General features: G+C 49.0%; 2 protein-coding genes across 6 annotated transcripts in view; both read left to right on the top strand.

Annotated features, from left to right (window-relative positions):
- Nucleotides 1-7,800, top strand: part of LOC143836547 (tyrosine-protein phosphatase non-receptor type substrate 1-like) — a 175,984-nt gene extending 168,184 nt beyond the window's left edge. For all 5 annotated transcript variants that reach the window (XM_077335968.1, XM_077335966.1, XM_077335969.1 and 2 more), the window contains exon 9: nt 4,060-7,800. In XM_077335968.1, coding sequence (XP_077192083.1) covers nt 4,060-4,317 — 258 coding nt within the window. In that variant the 3' untranslated portion in view covers nt 4,318-7,800. The remainder of the gene's footprint in view (nt 1-4,059) is intronic.
- FNDC11 (fibronectin type III domain containing 11) overlaps nt 1-21,313 on the top strand; it is a 417,259-nt gene that overhangs the window by 264,828 nt on the left and 131,118 nt on the right. The gene's annotated exons all lie outside the window — the stretch shown is intronic.

The raw sequence follows: 21,313 nt of genomic DNA, 5'->3' as shown, positions 1-21,313 counted from the left end.
GTATACAATGGGACTAAGACATCTTGTGGTTTTGATGTGATGCCCCTGTTGATACAGCCCAAAATGACATTTGCCTTTTTTACCGCTGCATCACACTGCCTGCTCATGTTTAGCTTACAATCCACAAGAACCCCAAGGTCTCGTTCACACACAGTGCTACCTAGAAGCGTATCCCCCATCCAGTAGGCATGCTTTTCATTTTTCTGACCCAGATGCAGAACTTTACACTTATCTTTATTAAATTGCATCTTGTTCTCATTTGCCCATTTTTCCATTGTGTTCAGATCTCGTTGAACTCTGTCTCTATCTTCCGGAGCATTTGCCAGTCCTCCCAATTTGGTGTCATCTGCAAACTTGATGAGTAGTCCCTCCACCCCCTCATCTAGATCATTAATAAATATGTTAAAAAGTACCGGGCCGAGCACCGAGCCCTGAGGTACCCCGCTACTCACCTCTCTCCAGTCTGATGAAACACCATTGACAACAACTCTTTGAGTGCGGTTCTCTAACCAATTCCCTATCCACCTGACTATCTGAAAATCCAGATTGCAGTCCTTCAATTTATCCATCAGAACATCATGGGGAACCTTGTCAAAAGCTTTACTAAAATCCAAGTAAACGACATCAACCGAATTTCAGCCAACTCTTTCGCTTTCTCCACAAAATATTCTCTGCCGCCTTCTCCAAGATAGGCAGGTATCAGGCAGGTGGCGTTTGCTCTTGCGCTCGCTACTGAGGTCATCAGCAGGCGCGGCGGAGTGCATCCGTCGTCTTGTTACCTTCCCCGCGGTCCCACCTGCTGCCTTCTTTTGCCAGCGTCTCCACAAACAGACCTAAAAGAGCACCAGGTGTCCGTATGGGGAATATTCGATCACGATCCCCAGTTCATTTTCTGAAGTGGCACAGGCTTAACACATAATCAATTCTTGCTTGCTTTCCAGCGCTTGAGCCCCGCTCTGCAAACTCCAGCATCCTGCATGAGACGCCATTCCCCCCCTAATGGGATTCGGACGGCTGATTCAGCCTTCCTGAAGTGCAGAGACTAGGGTCGCGCCTCTGGTGCGCTTTGGTGGCTTCAGTGAGCCACAACACCCCAGGTGGCCAGTGGCGGGGAGGGGAGGGGGCGGTGGCATGCTAGCTGGCACCTGCATGCAGCGCATATAAAGAAACACCGTTAGTTTCTTGTAGAAATACACCCAAAAGCAAACGAAACCAACAGGCAAAATGTGTCGTCTTCTTGAGATTTATTATCCTGGTTATTTAAACAATAGAGCCTCTTGTGGCGCAGAGTGGTAAGGCAGCAGACATGCAGTCTGAAAGCTCTGCCCATGAGGCTGGGAGTTCAATCCCAGCAGCCTGCTCAAGGTCGACTCAGCCTTCCATCCTTCCGAGGTGGGTAAAATGAGTACCCAGCTTGCTTGCTGGGGGGTAAACGGTAATGACTGGGGAAGGCACTGGCAAACCACCCCGTATTGAGTCTGCCATGAAAACGCTAGAGGGTGTCACCCCAAGGGTCAGACAGGACTCGGTGCTTGCACAGGGGATACCTTTACCTTTACCTTTTATTTAAATAATATTGAACCAGAACGGGGTCCCAGGTATTCAACCGCACTTTCTGTTATTTCTTCAGTGGCTGCAATTGTAGTCTATAATAAAGCAACAACATTGCCTTTACAATTGAAATTAATACTGGGGAAGTTAAATCTTTATATTAAGGTAGGTTGACTGTGGCTCTTGATATGTTTTTGTGTGTAATTTATTTTAAATGACAGGGTGTGCTTTCCTGGCTACAGACGAAAGCATTATTTTGTTACTTTACACAGTGTTGTTGCTTTATTATAGACGACAATTTCAACCATTGAAGAAGTAACAGAAAGCGGGGTTGAATACCTGGGACCCCCTTCTGGTTGCAAAATTATTTAAATAACCTAGGATAATAAATCTCAAGAAGATTCCACTTTTTGTCAATCGGTTTAGTTTGCTTGTAAGCTAAACATGAGCAGGCAGTGTGATGCAGCAGTAAAAAAGGCAAATGCCATTTTTGGGCTGTATCAACAGGGGCATCACATCAAAATCCCAAGATGTCGTAGTCCTATTGTATACGGCACTGGTCAGACCACACCTGGAGTACTGTGTGCAGTTCTGGAGGCCTCACTTCAAGAAGGAGGTAGATAAAATTGAAAGGGTACAGAGGAGAGCGACGAAGATGATCTGGGGCCAAGGGACCAAGCCCTATGAAGATAGGTTGAGGGACTTGGGAATGTTCAGCCTGGAGAGGAGGTTGAGAGGGGACATGATAGCCCTCTTTAAGTATTTGAAAGGGTGTCACTTGGAGGATTGCAGGATGCTGTTTCTGCTGGCTGCAGAGGAGAGGACACGCAGTAATGGGTTTAAACTACAAGTACAACGATATAGGCTAGATATCGGGCGGGGGGAATTCACAGTCAGAGTAGTTCAGCAGTGGAATAGGCTGCCTAAGGAGGTGGTGAGCTCCCCCTTACTGGCAGTCGTCAAGCAAAGGTTGGATACACACTTTTCTTGGATGCTTTAGGATGCTTAGGGCTGATCCTGCGTTGAGCAGGGGGTTGGACTAGATGGCCTTTATGGCCCTTTCCAACTGTATGATTCTGTGATTCTGCTTTTGGGTGCCCTCAGGCAGGCATAGAGTTCTGCACCTGCATACAAGCACTGGCTGGCTCGCCCTACGGCCACCCCTCCCCCTCCACGCTGTAGCACTTCTCGCCTCGGGCTCCGGTGCTCGTCTAAGTGGCCGGAATGCACCGGATCACCCCATCCTAGCAGAGGCCCTGCTTCCCAAGCCCTGAGGTTTTTTTAACGAAAAGCAACCCTTGTGCCACACTTCACAAGAAACTGTGTCCGCGGCTTGCCAGGCACAGACATCCGAATGAGGCAGTACGAAGTGATTGTCTGGAAACTTTGGGGGAAGAAGCGTTCTCCAGGATAAACAGTCCCCAAGCTGTGCAAGGTCAAAGGACAGGAGAAAGGGCAGAGAGCTTTTGACAGCACAGAGTCCTTCTCAATGTCCTTCTCATGCCTCCTCCACACAAGTCCATTGTTCTGTTTATTGAACTAAAACTCACTGGATACCTGATCTCCTGGGCCAGCGTGATGTAGTGGTTAAAAGTGGTGGACTCTAATCGGGAGCCCCAGGATGGATTCCACGCTCCTCCTCCACCATGTGAAGCCTGCTGGGTGACCTTGGGCCAGCCCCGGTTCTTTCAGAACTCTCTCAGCCCCACCGTCCTCCCCAACCTGTTGTGGGGAAAGGAAGGGAAAGGCAATTGTAAGCAGCTTTGAGGTTCCTGAAGAGGAAGCAGAGCTGGTTTTTGATACCCAAAGAAGTCCCTAGGCAACTTACAAATGCCTTTCCCTTCCTCTCCCCACAACAGATCCCCTATGTGGTAGGTGGTGCTGAGAGAACTGCCTTGCAAGAACAGCCCTAACAGGACGGCCCAAGGTCACCCAGCTGCCTGCATGTGGAGGAGTGGGGAATCAAACCCATCCTGCTCTCCAGCCCATAAGATCCAGGAAAGTGGCATCAAGTCACATCCAACATATGGTTTTGAAGGGCAGAAATGAACAGAGGCGGCCGGCCCTTGCCTGCCTCTGCATAGCAGTGGTCTCCTGTCCAAGTAGAGCTGACCCAACGTAGCTTCTGAGATCTGCTGAGATTGGCCATCCAGGTCAAGACAAGAAGCAGAGGTCTCTAGGCATTTCCTACCTCTGTGTAGCAACCCTGGACTTCTTTGGTTCCCTTCCAAGTTTAAACATGGATGGGCCCTGCTAGCTTCTGAGTTTTGATGAGACAGCCCGGACCATCCAGGTCACAGCAGAGGAACTGAGGTGTCTTGCCTTGTTTGCCTCTGCATAGCAACCCTAGACTTCATTAATGGTCTCCCATCCAAGTTCTAACCTGGACCGACCCTGCTTAGCTTCTGAGACCAGCCGAGCTTAAGCTAGCGTGATCCAAGAGTATCTTGGCTACCAATGACTGCTTCCCACTCTCTTATGTGTTTTCCCCCCCTCCTTCCCCTTCAGGAGCCGGATCCCAACAACGTGACGTATGCAGACTTAAACTTTGACAAGCCCCCCAAGAAAAGCCCCCGCAAAGCGGTCGAGGACAACCAGAAGACGGAATACGCCAGCATCCAGACCGCCCCGCTGGCGACGAGCGACGACAACGTCACCTATGCAGACTTGGACATGATTCACCTAAGCAAAGCCCCCAAGAGACCCGCCCCAAAGCCCGAGGAAGCCGGCTCAGAATACGCCAGCGTACAGGTACAGAACAAATGAACAGCAGCTCGCTGGCCGTCTCGCAGGGGCGCCAGGAGGCCTCCTTACCACGCTCTGGTTCTTGGCCTTGCCCTCATGCCGAGTTTCAGTGGAAGCGCGACGGGATTTGCCTGCCTCGTACGGTTCCAGCAGTTTCTTCACGTGGAACTCGATGCACACAGCCAAGGTCAAGGGGGAAGCTAATTGGTGCTACATACCATTGCATTCTGGTCTACCGGCTAGGTCATGGTGCCTCTCTCCGCCGCTGTCATGGGAGAGGCCTAGGACAACTAAGGAATCTAACACGGCTTTCTGTCACTGGGACAATAGCTCTCTTCTTTTAATTCATCCACACACAACGCACGGAGGTGAAGGAGGCGCGACGGCCTTCGGAGGTCACGGCGCTCAAAGTGGTTGGACTGTTACCCGCGACACTTCCTGTCGAAGGCCCTCTGCACTTCCTGCGGAGGGCCTTCTCTCCTCTTCAAGTCCACCCCAAGGCCACCTTGTTCCATCTTCTCCGTGGAAGTGAAACAACATGGCCGGTCCCAATTCGGGTTCAAAGAAGCTGCTGCCCTTTGGGGTCAAGAGTTCTGGCTAGACTTGATGGTACTTGGGCAAAGGGAAGGGCCACTTTCCCAGAGACCTCTGGGATGCCTGGTTTCTTGACCGTGGTGAGGTCTCCTTCACCTCACACAGCCAGCACCTCCCTACCTTGATCCCGAATCATGGGTCAGTGCCTCGTTGAGATTCAGCAGCTCCTAGTCGGCCTGGGTTCCCCGTTTCTCCATCTCGTCCAGCCCAAGGGCCTCTGTCTGGCCAAGCCAAATCTGTAGAAAGCCTTTTCGGTGTGTTGATCTCAATTCGTTTTCTTTGCAATGTCATCCCTAAGTGTCTCTCTGCTGTCGCAGGCAGGGGCTTGCTTTCACGTCGCAGCATCTCTGATAGGCCGGGGGCCTTGACCATTGAGATTTGAATTCCAAATGAATCCACCAGTTTTCTCTTCTTTTATGCACCCCCCTCCCTCTTCATTCCCCTCCTAGTTCAGGGTTGGCAAAATCGCAGCAGAACTAAGGCCTGCAGTGCACGGGTCCTCGCCTATTCTTCACTCCTCCTTATCTTGTGATTCAAGGAAAATCTCTTTCCCAAGGCCAGTGGTTTGCCACATTCCTCATTTCCCTCCTCCACCGGTACTCTAGGACAAAGCTCTGTCCCCAAGTCTGCGTACTGTGCAGGCACCACCACATTATCATGGCCGTGGCGGCCATTTTGTCCCCGTTCCCTTTGTCCGTCAACTCGCGGCACCCTAAGGAAGCTTCATGGGTGGGAAAGGAAGGGATGCTGTGACAGCCACCGTAGAAGGCAGTGACCAATCACGTGGGCGGTCGTGGTGGTGAGAGGGGATGAGACAAGGGGGCTCCGGGGACTTCCTGAGTGCCTCAGAAGGCTAGAGAGAGGGAGGAATACGAGGGGAAATCAGTCCACACAAGGCCAAAAAAGAGGCAGTTCTTTGTATTTTTGGCTCCTAACTGCTCAGAGCTGTTTCTCCTTCCTCGGAGATTTAACAACTGCCTCTCCGTGTTCCCTTGTTGGCAGAATCCTCCCAGGGCATTTCCCCCTCCCTCCCTGGGCCTTCTTGCACTTTTTTTTTTCGTTCCAGAGTTTAAGGGGAAGACTTTTGCTGGAAGAAAGGACCGTGCCTCTCTCCTCACAAAGACAGCGCTCTTCCCCCACCCCGTCCTCCAGAGATGCTGTTTTACCACCTCTCGTCCACTGTTCCACATTAGAACTGTTTACTCCTTTAGAACTAAAAAAAAAAACAAATATCAGTATTCGTGTGTGTGTGTTGTAAGTGGGTGTAGTACTGTGTTCTTAGCGCTAGTGTGAAAAGCACAACAACAACAACAACAAAAAGCAAAGCAAGGGTTAGAGTGCCCGGGGAAGAAATAAATACTAAACTCTCCCTTCTGCCCAAGACCAAGGCATCGTAACCCACCCTCTGTGACTTCTGCTGCTGGTCTTGGTTTTTAGCAGCACTGCATTATTTCTATTATAATGTATGTTAGGGACTGGTTGGCATTTTGCCCACAGGAGGGGACAGAAGACATCGGAAGCATTTTGCAGAAGCGGCGTCTTCCGAATTTTCCCGCAGCTCGGATTCCATCTTTGACTAGGAGGTTTCGAGATCTGGAACGCATCGTGCCGAAAACCAGCCATTTACAGAGGTAGACTTCTGAGGGGGTTCAGACTAAGCTGTCAAGGTGCAGGGTAGTTTTACATAGGTCATTTCCCTGTCTCAGAACCGTGCCAAAGTCTTGGGGGGGGGGGAATGGGTACGTCCGCCCAATCTGCTTTATTGGCGAACCGCTAAACCGGACCAGTCTCGCTACCGAATCGCATTGCTCTTTCTAGGGAGATGTTTCCACGACACGCGAGATTTCAAAACAACTAATCTTTGGGTCACTAATCGTAGAGAGAGAGAGAAAAAATACTTGGGGCTGCTTATAGTATTGCATTCACCCCCTGCCCCGGTTTGCAGTTTTTAAAAACATACCCGTAGGAAAGACACACAATGTATGATGCAAAAACTGACACCAATATGGGATATGTGGAGATGGTTCTAGGAGTCCTGTAAAATTGTAGGAGTCGTCCTGCTGGACAGTTGGCCCATCTGACAGTAGAATCACGGATCCTCTCGGAGATTTCGCAACACAAGCATGTCTGGGATCAAACTAGCCATTTCAATTGGGTGCAGCTGCTACTGAAAAGGCCTCTTTTCCCTCCAATCCCTTCCTTCCCTGACATCGTGGTATTATCTGTTCCCTCAACATACATAACTGGCAGCTGCTGCCAGGGAAATGTGACAGAACAGGACAACAATACATTTACGACGAGACAGGATAATCGTTTACAACAAGGGTAGGCAAACTGTGGCCCTCCAGAGGTCCATCGGCTACAATTCCCAGCTGGCAGGGGCTCATGGGAATTGTAGTCCATGGACCTCTGGAGGGCCACAGTTTGCCTACCCTTGGTTTACAATGAGCCACGGGGAGGGAAAAACACACACGCTGCTTGCAGTTTAGCCTGCAGCTGGGTGTATTTGGAGCTCCCTAGCTTGGCCCCGGGTCAAGGTGAATATTTTCGGCCCGCTGTTGAGTCCCTCAATTCCCAGACACCATCTTCTCTTACCTCAGCAGTGTTCAGATGGCAATGTCTTGAAGCCCAATGGTACCATTGCTTGAAAGAGCGAAATCTAGAGCTTTAGCCAAAGCCGGGATGCTGGAGACCACCCTGGTTTGTCGGCCCTGATTTTGACAAGAGGAAACAGGACTGGGGAGGGCGGGGGGGGGAGAGAAGACGAAGCGGATGGTATATACTTGTTGCGAATCAACAATTCGGTGACTGTTGGTACAAATTGCACCTTAAGTTTCGGTTGGGTTTTTTTGTTTTCTTCTTTTCGCTTGCGAGATATTTTTGTAATAAAAACGTGCAAAGTTCAGCATCCCCCGTGTGATCTGTGTGAATGAGGATTACGGCATCGGCCGTGTTTGTGTCGGGCTGCCGGGGAAAGGGAGGGAAGAACCATTTGCCTGTATCTTTGCAGACAAAGCAGAAATCAGACAAGGACCGGTCTCGAGAAGCCCACCCAAATATTCAAAAGGCAGTGACTAAACCGGAATATAGCTTACGCTGCAAAAAAATCCCATGCATTCAAAACCCAATAATTATCCCAAGAAGCCATTGACAATTACATTCAAATGGTTATTATGAAAGTCCAATCCCAGTTTGGGTCTTTTTTTCCCCCCCAAAGTGAAGAACAATAATCCTAATTATTATTATACGGACTTTGGCTACAGCTGTTCCAATGGCAACGCACTCATCTGACTGTCAGGAGCCACAATGGATCCGAGCGGAGACTTTTGATTTCTACAGAAACGGAAATGCGAGCCAAACCTTTCCGAGATGCATATGCAGAAAGCCCATTTGGATTTTTTTCATCGCTGCTTGTTTTAATGTAACTGTTAATTGTATCTTTTTTTTCAAAAAAAAAAATAATTGCCGGTTTATGAATTGATAAGATTTCTGCAATCTGGGCTTCTTTCACGATTTATTATCCACGCGTTGCTATCCATATGCATGAGAACTTTATGACAGGAGCTGTACAATGACAGCTCTTGCCGGAAGGAAGTGACAGTCGAAACCGGGGGTCCTCAGCTTGCTCCCCGCAAGCACCCTTGTGCTCTTGCTTGGCTTCAACCAAATGCTTTCAGAGAGTAGGCGGGGCTTAGGTGGGGCTTTTGTCCAGCGGGATTTCTGATAGGCCGTGCACATCAAAAGGCTTCACGTTAAGAAGAAGAAGAAGAAGAAGAAGAAGAAGAAGAAGAAGAAGAAGAAGAAGAAGAAGAAGAAGAAGAGTTGGTTCTTATATGCCGCTTTTCTCTACCCGAAGGAGGCTCAAAGCGGCTTACAGTCGCCTTCCCATTCCTCTCCCCACAACAGACACCCTGTGGGGTGGGTGAGGCTGAGAGAGCCCTGATATCACTACTCGTTCAGAACAGTTTTATCAGTGCTGTGACTAGCCCAAGGTCACCCAGCTGGCTGCATGTGGGGGGAGCGCAGAATCGAACCCGGCATGCCAGATTAGAAGTCCGCACTCCTAACCAGGACACCAAACTGGCTTTCCATTTTAAGGCACCCAATGGCAGGACGGATCCTACAGATTGACCAATAAGGTGAAGACTCCCCTTTGTACGAATCACAGTTCCCGCTCTGAGATTCTGTTGAGCCGCATGCCTAACAGGTGGATCGGATGCTTCAGCATTTTTCACTCCACAGCAGGTCTCAACTGACAACTGCTCCTGAACCTTGGGAGCGTTCATCTGCTACCCTGGCATGGAGCCCCTGCGTCTGCTCTGCTCCCGACCTGCTGCTTTTTCGTTTTTCATTCATGACAGCCCAGCATTGGCCAACAACAATGGAAGAGCACAAGCTAGATACACCGGAGAACCATTTTCAAAATTCTTAACTTCCTCGAGCACCGGCTTCGGTGATACGAGGCCGTTAACAATAAAAAGACTGGACGATCTGCTTCTTTATCAGAAGAAGAGTTGTTGTTGGTTTTTTTTACCCTGCTTTTCACTACGTTAAGGAGTCTCAAAGTGGATTATATGATTGCTGTCTTTAAGTATTTGAAAGGCTGTCCCTTAGAGGAGGGCAGGGAAAGGTTCCTGGTGGCAGCGGAGGAGAGGACCCGCAGTAATGGGTTTAAACTACGTGCAGAACAATAGTAGCTAGATGTCAAGAGGGGAAAAATTCACAGTCCAAGGAGTTCAGCAGCGGAATGGGCTGCCTAAGGACATGGTGAGCTTCCTCTCACAGCGGCTGGACAAACAATTGTCACGGATGCTTTAGGCCAGGGGTAGTCAAACTGCGGCCCTCCAGATGTCCATGGACTACAATTCCCAGAAGCCCCTGCCAGCAAATGCTGGCAGGGGCTTCTGGGAATTGTAGTCTATGGACATCTGGAGGGCCGCAGTTTGACTACCCCTGCTTTAGGCTGTTCCTGCACTGAGCAGGGGACTGGACTAGATGGCCTGTAGAGCTCGTTTCAACTCTATGATTCTAGAATCACCTTCCCTTCCTCTCCCCACAACTGATGTCCTGTGAGGTAGGTGGGTCAGAGAGCTCTGACATAACTCCTCTCCTATGAGAACAGCAGTATCAGGGCTGTGACATGCCCAAGGTCAGCCAACTGGCTGCATGTGGAGGACCGAGGAATCAGAGCGAGGGGGCAATTTGGGCCTGTGCCTGGTGTGCGGCTGAAAAGGTGAATTTGGGTGGAAATGAACGAAAAAAATAGAACCTTTAAAAATGCAAATCTGAATAATATGCCCAGTCCCAGGCAAGTTCACTCTTAAAGAGTCTTAGGACCAACCAGTGGTCGGGGAGGGGGTTGCAAAGGGGTGTTACTACTGGTCCCTGTGGGTACTGTGACCCTGGATGCCAATCTTCCTGGGGCTGGGAGGAATTGCTGGGGGCAGGGGGGGGGGAAGAGCAAAGATCCGTGACCGCCTGTGCCTTCCACGAACAGATCACTGGATCTATCCTAGGTACACATCGCTGCATGAGAAGCCCTTCACACTGCAAAGGAGGAACAGAGCACTGGCTGCTGAAAGAATAAACAGATTTTTTTTAGGAGGTGGAAGAGAGAGAGAGAGTCCTAACAGTCTAACTGACTAACTGTTGTTCAAGACGATCAAGAAGGAAGTGTGCTCAAAGGAGCAGGAAGCCTCCAGTCCAGCCAATCAGGACACAGGTGGACATTTTGCAAAATAGCAGGAAATCCCTGATCTAAACACGCTCGCTACATGTCTCCTCTGATGCCCCCTGCAGGCGATTCTTCATAGCTTATGGATTTCATTTTATCTTTGTGTTAAAATTGTACTTGTTTTATCTGATTTATCCAAATGGTTGTTCACCGTGCCGAGGAGGGCAGTATACAAATCACTGAATGAATGAATGAATGAATGAATGAATGAATGAATGAATGAATGAATGAATGAATGAATGAATGAATGAATGAATGAATGAATGAATGACACCAAAGTTCTTGCATATTCCAATACATACAAACCACCAGGGTCCTTTTATCTCTGCGACCCACAGTGGGGAGGAAAGAGGGGCATCCACCCAAACATGCTGGAAGGAGAGTTTTTTTACTATCTTAATGAATCTTGAAGCAGAGTTAGTTGGGCCTTTGGAGGACCACAGAAAAAGGAGATCCCTAAAGGTGCAAAAAAAAAAAAAAAGATGGGGACTTGACCAAGAAACTCAAAGGACTTTTCACTTATGCGCTCACTGTGGAGTGTGGGGCACATGATCACGCCATAGCCCTGCCTCACAGGGTGTCAGTTTTGGGGAGAGGAAGGGAGGGCGATCAGACGCCACTTTAAGATGCCTCCAGGCAGTGAAAAGAGGGGTATAATAACCAACTCTTCTTCTTCTTGGTCCGCTAGCTAATATATTTACACTTCTAAAATCAGCCACTGTACTGGATAACATGAGAGTGGCAAATGTTACATCGATTTTTGAAAGGGGGTTGAAAGGGGAACAGGAAATTAAAGGCCTCAAGAAAAAGTGATAGAAGCTCTAACCAAGGATAGAATTATTAGTAGAAGAAGAAAAGCTGGGATTGTTTTGTACTCTGCTTTTTTTCTACCAGAGTAGAGGCTGCCGCTTTTAACCACTACGCCAAGCTGTCTCTCTTAGAAGAGCAAAACCTCCTCGGGGAAAATCAGCTTGGCCTCTCCAAAGGGAAGCCCACCCCCATACATCTTCTGGTGGTCACTGAAAGAATGAACTAACGCTTAGATCAGGGTGACCCAATAGACATTATGAAGGAGGAGGAGGAATTGGTTTTATATCCTGCTTTTCACTGCCTGAAGGAGTCTCAAAGCGGCTTCCAGTCGACTTCCCTTTCCTCTCCCCACAACAGACACCCTGTGAAATGGATGAGGCTAAGAGAGCCCTGAGATTACTGAAGAAGAAGAAGAGCTGGTTCTTATATGCCACTTTTCTCTACCCAAAGGAGTCTCAAAGCGGCTTCCAATCACCTTCCCTTTCTTCTCCCCACAAGAGACACCCAGTGAGGGAGGGGAGACTGAAAGCCCTCCGAGATAAACTGTTTTGTGGGAACAGCTTCTAACAGGACTGTAATTGGCCAAGGTCACCCAGCTGGCAGCATGTGGGGGAGGGCAGAATCGAACCCGGCATGCCAGATTAGAAGTCCACACCCCTAACCACTACACCAAACTGGCTCTCAATGGAAGCAGCAAGCTGTGGAGTCCCACAAAGATCAGAATAGGGGATGATTCTACTTAATGTTCTGGAACTAGGGACGAGAAGTGGCCAAGCTTGCAAAATGGCCGGAAATTATTCCAAATGGTCAAAACCAACTGTGAAACTGTGAGCTGCAAGCGGGTCTTTCCCGCCAGCTGGGAGGAGAATGCAACAATATCACAACTGAAGTTCAGTGCAGGTAAGTGTAATGTGATGTATGTAAGGACAAAGGAAAAATCCCAGTTTTAAGTACACATAGATGGGAAGGAGATCTTGGGGTCATAGTAGATAGGTCAATGAAAAGGTCCCTTCAATGCCCTTCAAGAGGAAAGGTTCTTGAAAATAAAACTGCTGATATTGTAATGTCCACTGGATAGATCTATGGTGCATCCTGTTTTGGACTTCCACTTTGTAAGATAGGAGGCTGGTCTAGATGGACCCCTGGTCTGATCCAGCAGGGCTCTTTTTGTGTTTTTATCAAGGTAAGGTTTTGGTCTCTATGCCCTGTTCTTGTCCAGAGGAAATACTTGGTCGCTGTGTGAGACAGGATGCTGGACTAGATGGACCACTGGCCTCATTCAGCAGGGCTCTTCTGATGTTCTTAGGAAGGCCTTGGCCTCCCTGCCCTGTGGCTGGACCTCCAGAGGAACTGGCTGGCCCTGTGTGAGACAGGAGGCTGGACTGGATGGACCCCTGGTCTGATCCATCAGGGCTCTTCTGATGTTCTTAGGAAGGCCTCTGCCTCTATGCCCTGTTGTTGACCCTCCAGAGGAACTAGTTGGTCACACATCAGAATCCTTGGCTAGATGGACCCCTGGCATGATCCAGCAGGACTCTTCTTAGGTTCTTTTTAAGGCCTTGGCCTCTATGCTCTGTTGTTGACTATCCAAAGGACCTGATTGGCCACTGGGCGAGACAGAATGATCCATCATGTGTTGTTTTGTTTTGTTTTTAACCAGAGGAAGGTTTTAAATCAACATCTATGCCCTGCTGCTGGCTCTCAAGTTGACCACCGCATGAGACAAGATGCTGGACTCCTTGGACCATTGATCTGATCCAGCAGGGCTCTTGTCATGTCCTTAATTCAAGCTTTTCAACAGATCATTTATGCTGCAGTTATATATCTAAAGATGGGGAACAGAGGAAGGGTAAAGCCCACAGCTGCTTGGCTGACCCAGTAAAGTATGACTGACAGTTCCAGGCCATAAAGACCAGAGTGAGAAGTCTGGAATGAAAGATTTCCTAACTGAGCCTTCAAAACAAATAGTGTAAAAATTAAAACATCCTGATTAAAGTGAACAGGGATTTTTACACTGTTTTGCACCCAGTTAATGTCAAGCTTCCATTATGGTGGTAGAGGGGCCCCTCTTGCCTTTTTAGTGGCCCCCAATATCTGGTGCCTCAGTTTACCAAGCAGTCAGGCCAGTCCTCAGAGTAAATTGAGTCTGGATTGAAACTAAGCAGGCCCACTTCCTTCCACCCTCTTCTGCCTTGTAGACCGGCAGAAGGGAGCCACCTTGCTTAAGATAGCTCTGTTGGAATCTAATAAAGCCATTAACTTCAATGGACTTAGAAACATATAGCATAGTTGCAGAGAGATGGAAGAGATCTCAAGGGTCATCATCTTCAAGTATTTAAAAGGCTGCCATGTGGAGGATGGAGCAGAGTTGTTCTCTCTTGCCCCAGAGGGACAGACCAGAACCAAATGGGTTAAAATTAATTCAAAAGAAATTCCATCTAAACATCTGGAAGAAGTTCCTGACAGTGAGAGCGGTTTCTCAGTGGAACAGGCTTCCTTGGGAGGTGGTGGGTTCTCGAAATTTGGAAATTTTTAAACTGAGGCTGGAGAGCCATCTGACGGACAGGCTGATTCTGTGAAGGTTCAAGGGGGTGGCAGGTGACAGTGGATGAGTGAGAGGGTTGTGAGCAAATGCTGGCAGGGGCTCATGGGAATTGTAGTCCATGGACATCTGGAGGACCACAGGTTGACTACCCCTGTCCTAGAGAAAACAGCTGCTTTGGAGGGGCCTTGGCCCTCCTACCCTCACCCCATTCAACAGGTCAGCACTGTCCCCCTTTTCCCATCCAACCCCACATCTCCCAAAGGCCAGGCAGGCTGTGCAGGGGTGGGCCGCTACCTTCCCACCCCCAAATCTTCCAAAGGTCAGTCCAGGAAGGCCACAGGGGGTGGGAAGGCACCTTTCTGCCACTCCACATTTCCCAAAGGCTGAGCCAGGCAGGGAAGACTACAGGGGGGCTGCCCCCTTCCCACCCCCTCCTCCGTATGTCCCAAAGGCCAAGGTGGGAGGGGAAGATCATAGGGGATGGTCTGCCTCATTCCCATTTCCCAAAGGACAGGCCAGGCAGGGAAGGCTATGGGAGGGCTGCCTCCCTCCCCCCACACACACACACATTCCAAGGGTCAGGGCAGGCAGGGAAGGTTGCGAAGGGACTGCCTGCTTCCCACCCCCCACATCTCCCAAGGGCCAGGTTGGGTGGGGAAGGCTGAGGAAAAGGAGTGTGGGGGGGAGCAAAGAGAGCTCCAATGACCAGCTGCAGGGCCATGGGGAGATATTGTAAGCCCAGGTCCTTGCAGGTAGGACTCCTCAGAGGAAAAGCCTTGCCAGTAGCTCCAAGCATCACCTGAGCCTCAGCAGGATGAGAGATTAGCCCAGCCAAATGTTCAACAGGCAAAAGACTCTGACCAGCAGGAGAGAATGGAGCTGCGGACTAACCAGGGCTGAGATTCCAAAGTTGTTGCAGGAGCTCCTCATTCCTCTGCTCAGCCTCCAGCTGCATCTCATCAGCCCACTTGGCTCACCTGAGCCAATTAAGCAATGCCAGCTACGCGCTGGAATAGAGCTCCAGTCTAAAAGGCACCACACCATGTTAGCAAGACAGCTGCTGACCGCAGAAGACTGTAAGTTATCACAGAGTGAGGACAGAGAGGCTGCTGACAACCTATATTAACTTGAGGCTGGGAGGCAGCAGTCATGGACACAACCTGTGACTTACTCCTTCTGCTGATGCCCTTGGAGTGCCTGAAGGAACTCTTGACTTACTGGACTGAGTTAAGACATTCATTGCATTCTATCTGTCCCTTGGCATTCTGTGTTTGAAATATTTATTCTTGCTTCTTTCCAGCAGAGAGCTGAAACTTGAAACCAACACAGGAGGCAAAGAAAGCAGCTGGCTCCCCTCTCTTGCCTGGGGGAAATGGAAGGTGGGGAAGTGATTGATGATGGGGCAACTTACCAGCAGCAGGACCTTTCAGAGAGGCCAGCACTTCTTCCACCCCGCAGGCAGAAGGAAAAGGCAGAAGAGGACAGATAAGCCCCATAATTGGTCCTCATTGGCAGAGTGCTGTCTCCCTATTGGTGGCACACCTCCAAGGAGGGCCAATTAGGTAGGGAGCAAGTTGTCTGTGTGCAATTTGAACTGATTGTCCCTCATTGGCAGAGGATAATTTGAACTGATCAGCCCTCATTAGCAGAGTGCTCTCTCCCTATTGGCGGAACACCCCCAGGGATGGCCAGTCAGGTGGGGAGTGAGTTGCCTAAACATATCATGTTCTGTTATGATGTGAGCCTTTTTGCTCTGTTGTTGGCCACTGTGAAAGACTAGATGGACCACTGGTCTAGATGGACCACTGGTCTGATCCAGCAGGGTTCTTCTGATGTTCTTATGAAGGCCTCAGCGTCTCTGTCCTGTTGTTGGCCTTCCAGAGAAACTGGCTGGCCCCTGGGTGAGACAGGAGGCTGAACTAGATGGACCCCTGGTCTGATCCAGCAGGGTTCTTCTTATGTTCTTATGAAGGCCTCAGCCTTTCTGTCCTGTTGTTGGCTCTCCAGAGGAATTAGGTAGCCTCTGTGTGAGGGCTCTTCTTATGTTTTTATGAAGGCCTCGGCCTCTATGCCCTGTTGTTGACCATCCAGAGGAACTGGTTGACCTCTGTTTGAAGGCTCTTATGTTTTTATGAATGTCTTGGGCTCTATTCCATGTTGTTGACCATTGAAAGGAACTGGCTGGCCTCTATGTGAAAGCGCTTCTGATGTCCTTAGGAAGGCCACAGCCTCCCTGCCCTGTTGTTGGCCCTCCAGAGGAACTGGTTGGCCACAGTGTGAGGGCTTGTAGCTACGATCTAATTTGGACACAGAAAAATCCGAGGCAGACATCACCGGTCCAGCCCTCTCTCTTGCATTCGAAGCCTGTTTCTTCACTCAAATGTCCTGATTTTGTGGATTTCCTCCTTTGGCTGCCAGTTAAACCGCAGCAACAAAAAAAAAATAGAAGTGAAAGGAGGTGAAGGGAGATGTGGAATGGTAATTGCACGGGTGCTCTGGTGCCCGTGAACTCCGGCCGCCCGCGAGCAGCTCCTGCGGAACTGCGAACAAAGCGGAAGATGAAGGGATGTCAGCCGAGACTTTTGAATTCCTGCCTGATGTTTTACACATGAGGTTCCGAAGACCTTGTATTCCATTAACTGCAAGGCCGCCGCCGCCGACCAGCCCTGAAACAAAGGCGCCATCTGCCAAATTGGATCGAACGTAAAATCTTCTCCACGTTGATTCATTCGTAGCGTGTGTTAAACACTGCAAATCGGTTGCTACATCCCGGCGATTATCTTTCGATTGTTCTTTCCCTTCCTTTGTCTCCGGAAGCGTGGAGGTGAACAGAGTCAGCGCGAGGGGAAGGAGAGGGGTGGAATTAAAGGGCCTTCTTCACCCTGCCAGCGCGTCCCCAAGGTATGCCGTCGTCCACCAGCCAGCGAATGTATTAAGAACGTCAGCGGATGTGTTCCGTGGAAGGAATTTCTGCCGGAGAGAGCGTGAGTCTAACTTAGAATCATAGAATCATAGAGTTGGAAGGGGCCATACAGGCCATCTAGTCCAACCCCCCCTGCTCAATGCAGGATCAGCCCTAAGCATCCTAAAAAATCCAAGAAAAGTGTGTATCCAACCTTTGCTTGAAGACTGCCAGTGAGGGGGAGCTCACCACCTCCTTAGGCAGCCTATTCCACTGCTGAACTACTCTGACTGTGAACATTTTTTTCCTGATATCTAGCCTATATCGTTGTACTTGAAGTTTAAACCCATTACTGCGTGTCCTCTCCTCTGCAGCCAACGGAAACAGCATCCTGCCCTCCCCCAAGTGACAACCTTTCAAATACTTAAAGAGGACTATCATGTCCCCTCTCAACCTCCTTTTCTCCAGGCTGAACATTCCCAAGTCCCTCAACCTACCTTCATAGGGCTTGGCCCCTTGGCCCCAGATCGTCCTCGTCGCTCTCCTCTGTACCCTTTCAATTTTATCCACGTCCTTCTTGAAGTGAGGCCTCCAGAACTGCACACAGTACTCCAGGTGTGTTCTGTCCCGTGCTGTATACAATGGGACTATGACATCTTGTGATTTTGATGTGATGCCCTTGTTGATACAGCCCAACTCGCTGCAACGTAGGAGATTTCTAAATTCTAAGGAGAAGAAGAACCCCAGGGAAAAAGCTACATGAGATATTGATTCTGTGAAGGCTCAAGGGGGTGGCAGGTGACAGTGGATGAGCGAGAGGGTTGTGAGTGTCCTGCATGGTGCAGGGGGTTGGACTAGATGACCCATGAGGTCCCTTCCAACTCTGTGATTCTGTGAAGGCTCAAGGGGGTGGCAGGTGACAGCGGGTGAGCGAGAGGGTTGTGAGTGTCCTGCATGGTGCAGGGGGTTGGACTAGATGACCCAGGAGGTCCCTTCCAACTCTATGATTCTAGTAGAATCACAATTGAACCTCCAGCATAAGAGGTTGTCTTTGGGATGGGGCTATAGGACTGGGAATAGGGCTTGGGAGCGGCATTCTGAAAGATCCAAGGCGGACTTTTTCAACCTTTTGACCATGGTGCAGCCCCTGAAATAATTGTTCAGGCTTTGAAGAGCCCTGGAAGTGAGGTCAGCTGGCCACGCTGACCTCACTTCCAGGGGGAGGGGCTAAGCAGTGGGGGACCACCGGGCTTGGCTCTTAACTACTTAGTTGTTGGGTTATGTTTTTTGTTATCCTGGGGTTTTTTGATGGGTTTTATTGGGGATTTTATTACATTATTGTGGTCTACCGTGAGCCAAGGGGCAGGATATAAATCCCTACCTAAATACATAAACAACTTGTTCATTAATTTTAGAGTCGAGAGCAAGCGAAGAAGAAGGAGAAGAAGAATTTTGTAATTTTCGTAGGCCTCTGTGGGTGTGTCCATGTGAAGTTTGCTGCTAGAAATGTCATCAAATTGTGCAATGAAACTGGGGTAGAAAACACACAGCATCTGAACGGTGTGATTTTTACTCCTCACCAAAGAGCTGATGCCCAAGGTTTCACTTCTCCATTCATGTTCCCTAGAAGGACTTTAAATTTAAATATATGATTCCTTGATTCCATCCCTTACATGCATCTATTGACAGGTAGCTTCTCTGAGGTTCATATATCTGAGTGACGCCCTGATAAATTTGTTATGACCGAGCAGGAATATCCAGGCTCTCTCAGCCTCACCCACCCCACAGGGTGTCTGTTGTGGGGAGAGGAAAGGGAAGGCGAATGGAAGCCTCTTTGAGTCTCCTTTGGGTAGAGAAAAGCGGCCTATAAGAACCAACTCTTCTTCTTCAGTAATCTCAGGGCTCTCTCAGCCTCCCCTCCCTCACAGGGTGTCTGTTGTGGGGAGAGGAAAGGGAAGGCGATTGGAAGCCGCTTTGAGCCTCCTTTGGGTAGAGAAAAGTGGAATATAAGAACCAACTCTTCTTCTTCTTCAGTAATATCAGGGCTCTCTCAGCCTCACCCACCTCACAGGGTGTCTGTTATGGGGAGAGGAAAGGGAAGTTGAATGTAAGCTGCTTTGAGACTCCTTCTGGTGGAGAAAAGCGGCATATAAGAACCAACTCTTTTTCTTTATTGAGATGTAAAAAGAGAGGAGATAGTCCTAACAGTCTAACTGACTAACATTCTTCTGGATGTTCCTAATGTAACAATGCTAGCTACATACCTCTCCTGATGCCCCCTATAAGATATTCTTATGAGCAAAGCTGATGTTGCCATGCATAGGGGGAGGTGTGGACTTGTAAATATGAGGGACCAAGGCAAAGGAGAGCCAGTGTGGTTTAGTGCTTTGGAACAGAAGCTTTGAATTTGGCAAACTGGATTTGATTCCCCGCTCCTCCCCATGCAGCCAACTGGGTGACCTTAGGCTAATCACAGTCCTGATAGAGTTGTTCTCACAGAGCAGTTCTGTCAGGGGTCTCTCCGTCTCACCTCCCTCACAAGGGTGTCGGTTGAGGGGAGAGTAAGGGAAGGTGATAGTAAATTCCTTTGGGCAGTGAAAAGTGAGCTGTAAAAACCAACTCTTCTTAGAATCATAGAGTGGGAAGGGGCCTCCAGGGCCATCTAGTCCAACCCCCTTCAGAATGCAGGGACTGGCCACAAGAACCAAGCACCTACCCAATCCCTTCTGTCCACAAATTTATAATCCTCTTCTTTCTCTTCCTCTTCCTCTTCTTCTTCTTGGCTTAGGACATGATAGTCAATGGCTTACATTGAGTCCAGTAATTGATGGGCAGCGGGGGGGAATGTCTGTAGAGCAGGAGTAATATTCAGACTCTGGGCCTATACTCATTGCCAAGGCTGAACTGTTTGAAAATCTTTTAATTCATAACTAGCAGGTAACTGATGGATCTGGAGTGGGTGGGAGGGGATCTCATTGGCATGCCACTGCAGGAAATTTTCTGTCGCTAATAACCACCCGCCATGCCTCAGCAGGGGATGAGCACACCGAGACAGATTTAATAAGCCAATTTTAATTGTCGGGCAGGTTTTTGTGGGAACAAGCGGTCCATTCAGTTTTTTCTGGCAGGACACCCCGGTCTTTTAAAAGTCTGTGCTAAAATGTAAGGTCCTGTTGTCATTTTGAAAACTGCAGGGGGGCGTCTCGTCAGATTCAAGTTGAAATCAACAGGTTTGCAAAAAAAAGGGGACAGGAGTGCTATGGTAAACAGGTTTTAGTCATGCATTCTTTTTTCTGTTGTTGTTGATTCCCTCCTATTGGAATGCTTTAGGATGCTCTGGGCTGATCCTGCGTTGATCAGGGGGTTGGACTAGATGCCCTGTATGGCCCCTTCCAATTCTATGATTCTATGATTCTTTGAATATAAAGAGTGTCCAGCAGGGGGCATCGGAGGATATGTATTTTTAGCATAACTAGATCAGGATCTTCTGGATATTTTTCAAATTATTTCCTCCTGTGTCCTGTTTGGATCAATGAGAGACATCCTGCTCCTTTGAGCACACTTCCTCCCTGCTTGACTCCAGAACAGACACAACAAACAAAAAAATGACTTCAGACAACAATTAGGCATTTAGGAATTTCTCTTCTCTCCTCGTTCTGTACAAAGTTGGTTCTCTTCTGAATAAAAACTATTTCTTAAATTGCCTGGTGATCTGCATTTCTGTGCAGATTTTAACTCTGCCCAACACCCTCTAGGGAAAAATGACGGGATTCCCAAAGTTTGGCCCTTCCTCTTCTCCTAGTCATGTGAATGGTATCTTTAGAATCTATTGCAGTGAAGCAGCTTTGAAAGAGAAAGGTAGACAGACTGACTGACTTGGGGAAAGACAGCTGATACAAATCGTTTGAAAGAAAGAAGATGGGGATTAAGACAATTAAGACGGGAACTGATAGATGTTTATAAAATTATGCATGTTTGGGAACTTAGATATTTGATCCAGCAGGGCTGGATATCCTCATGAAGGCCTCAGACTGTATGCCCAGTTACTGGCCCTCCAGAGGAACTGGTTGGCCCCTGTGTGAGACAGGAGGCTGGACTAGATGGACCCCTGGTCTGATACAGCAGGGCTCTTTTGATATTCTTACAAAGGCCTCTCTGCCCTGTTGCTTGTTCTCCAGAAGAGCTCGTTGGCCAATTTGTGAGACAGGATGCTGGACTAGATGGACCAGAGGTCTCCTCAGGAAGGGCTCTTCTGAGGTTCTTATCGGGAAGGCCTCTACATCCTGTTGTTGGCTCTCCAGAGGAACTGGCTGGCCACTGCGGGAGACAGGATGCCAGGCTAAAAGGACCATGGGCTGACCAAGCAGATTTTCTTAGGTTCTTATGATTCAATCGAGTGTGCCTGCATTAAATTTTCCCACCACTAGGCGGA

The sequence above is a fragment of the Paroedura picta genome, chromosome 4, assembly GCF_049243985.1.
Source record: "Paroedura picta isolate Pp20150507F chromosome 4, Ppicta_v3.0, whole genome shotgun sequence".
Classification (NCBI taxonomy): Eukaryota; Metazoa; Chordata; class Lepidosauria; order Squamata; family Gekkonidae; genus Paroedura; species Paroedura picta.
Note: the sequence above shows the minus strand (reverse complement) of the source record. Positions and strands in the feature narration are given on the sequence as shown.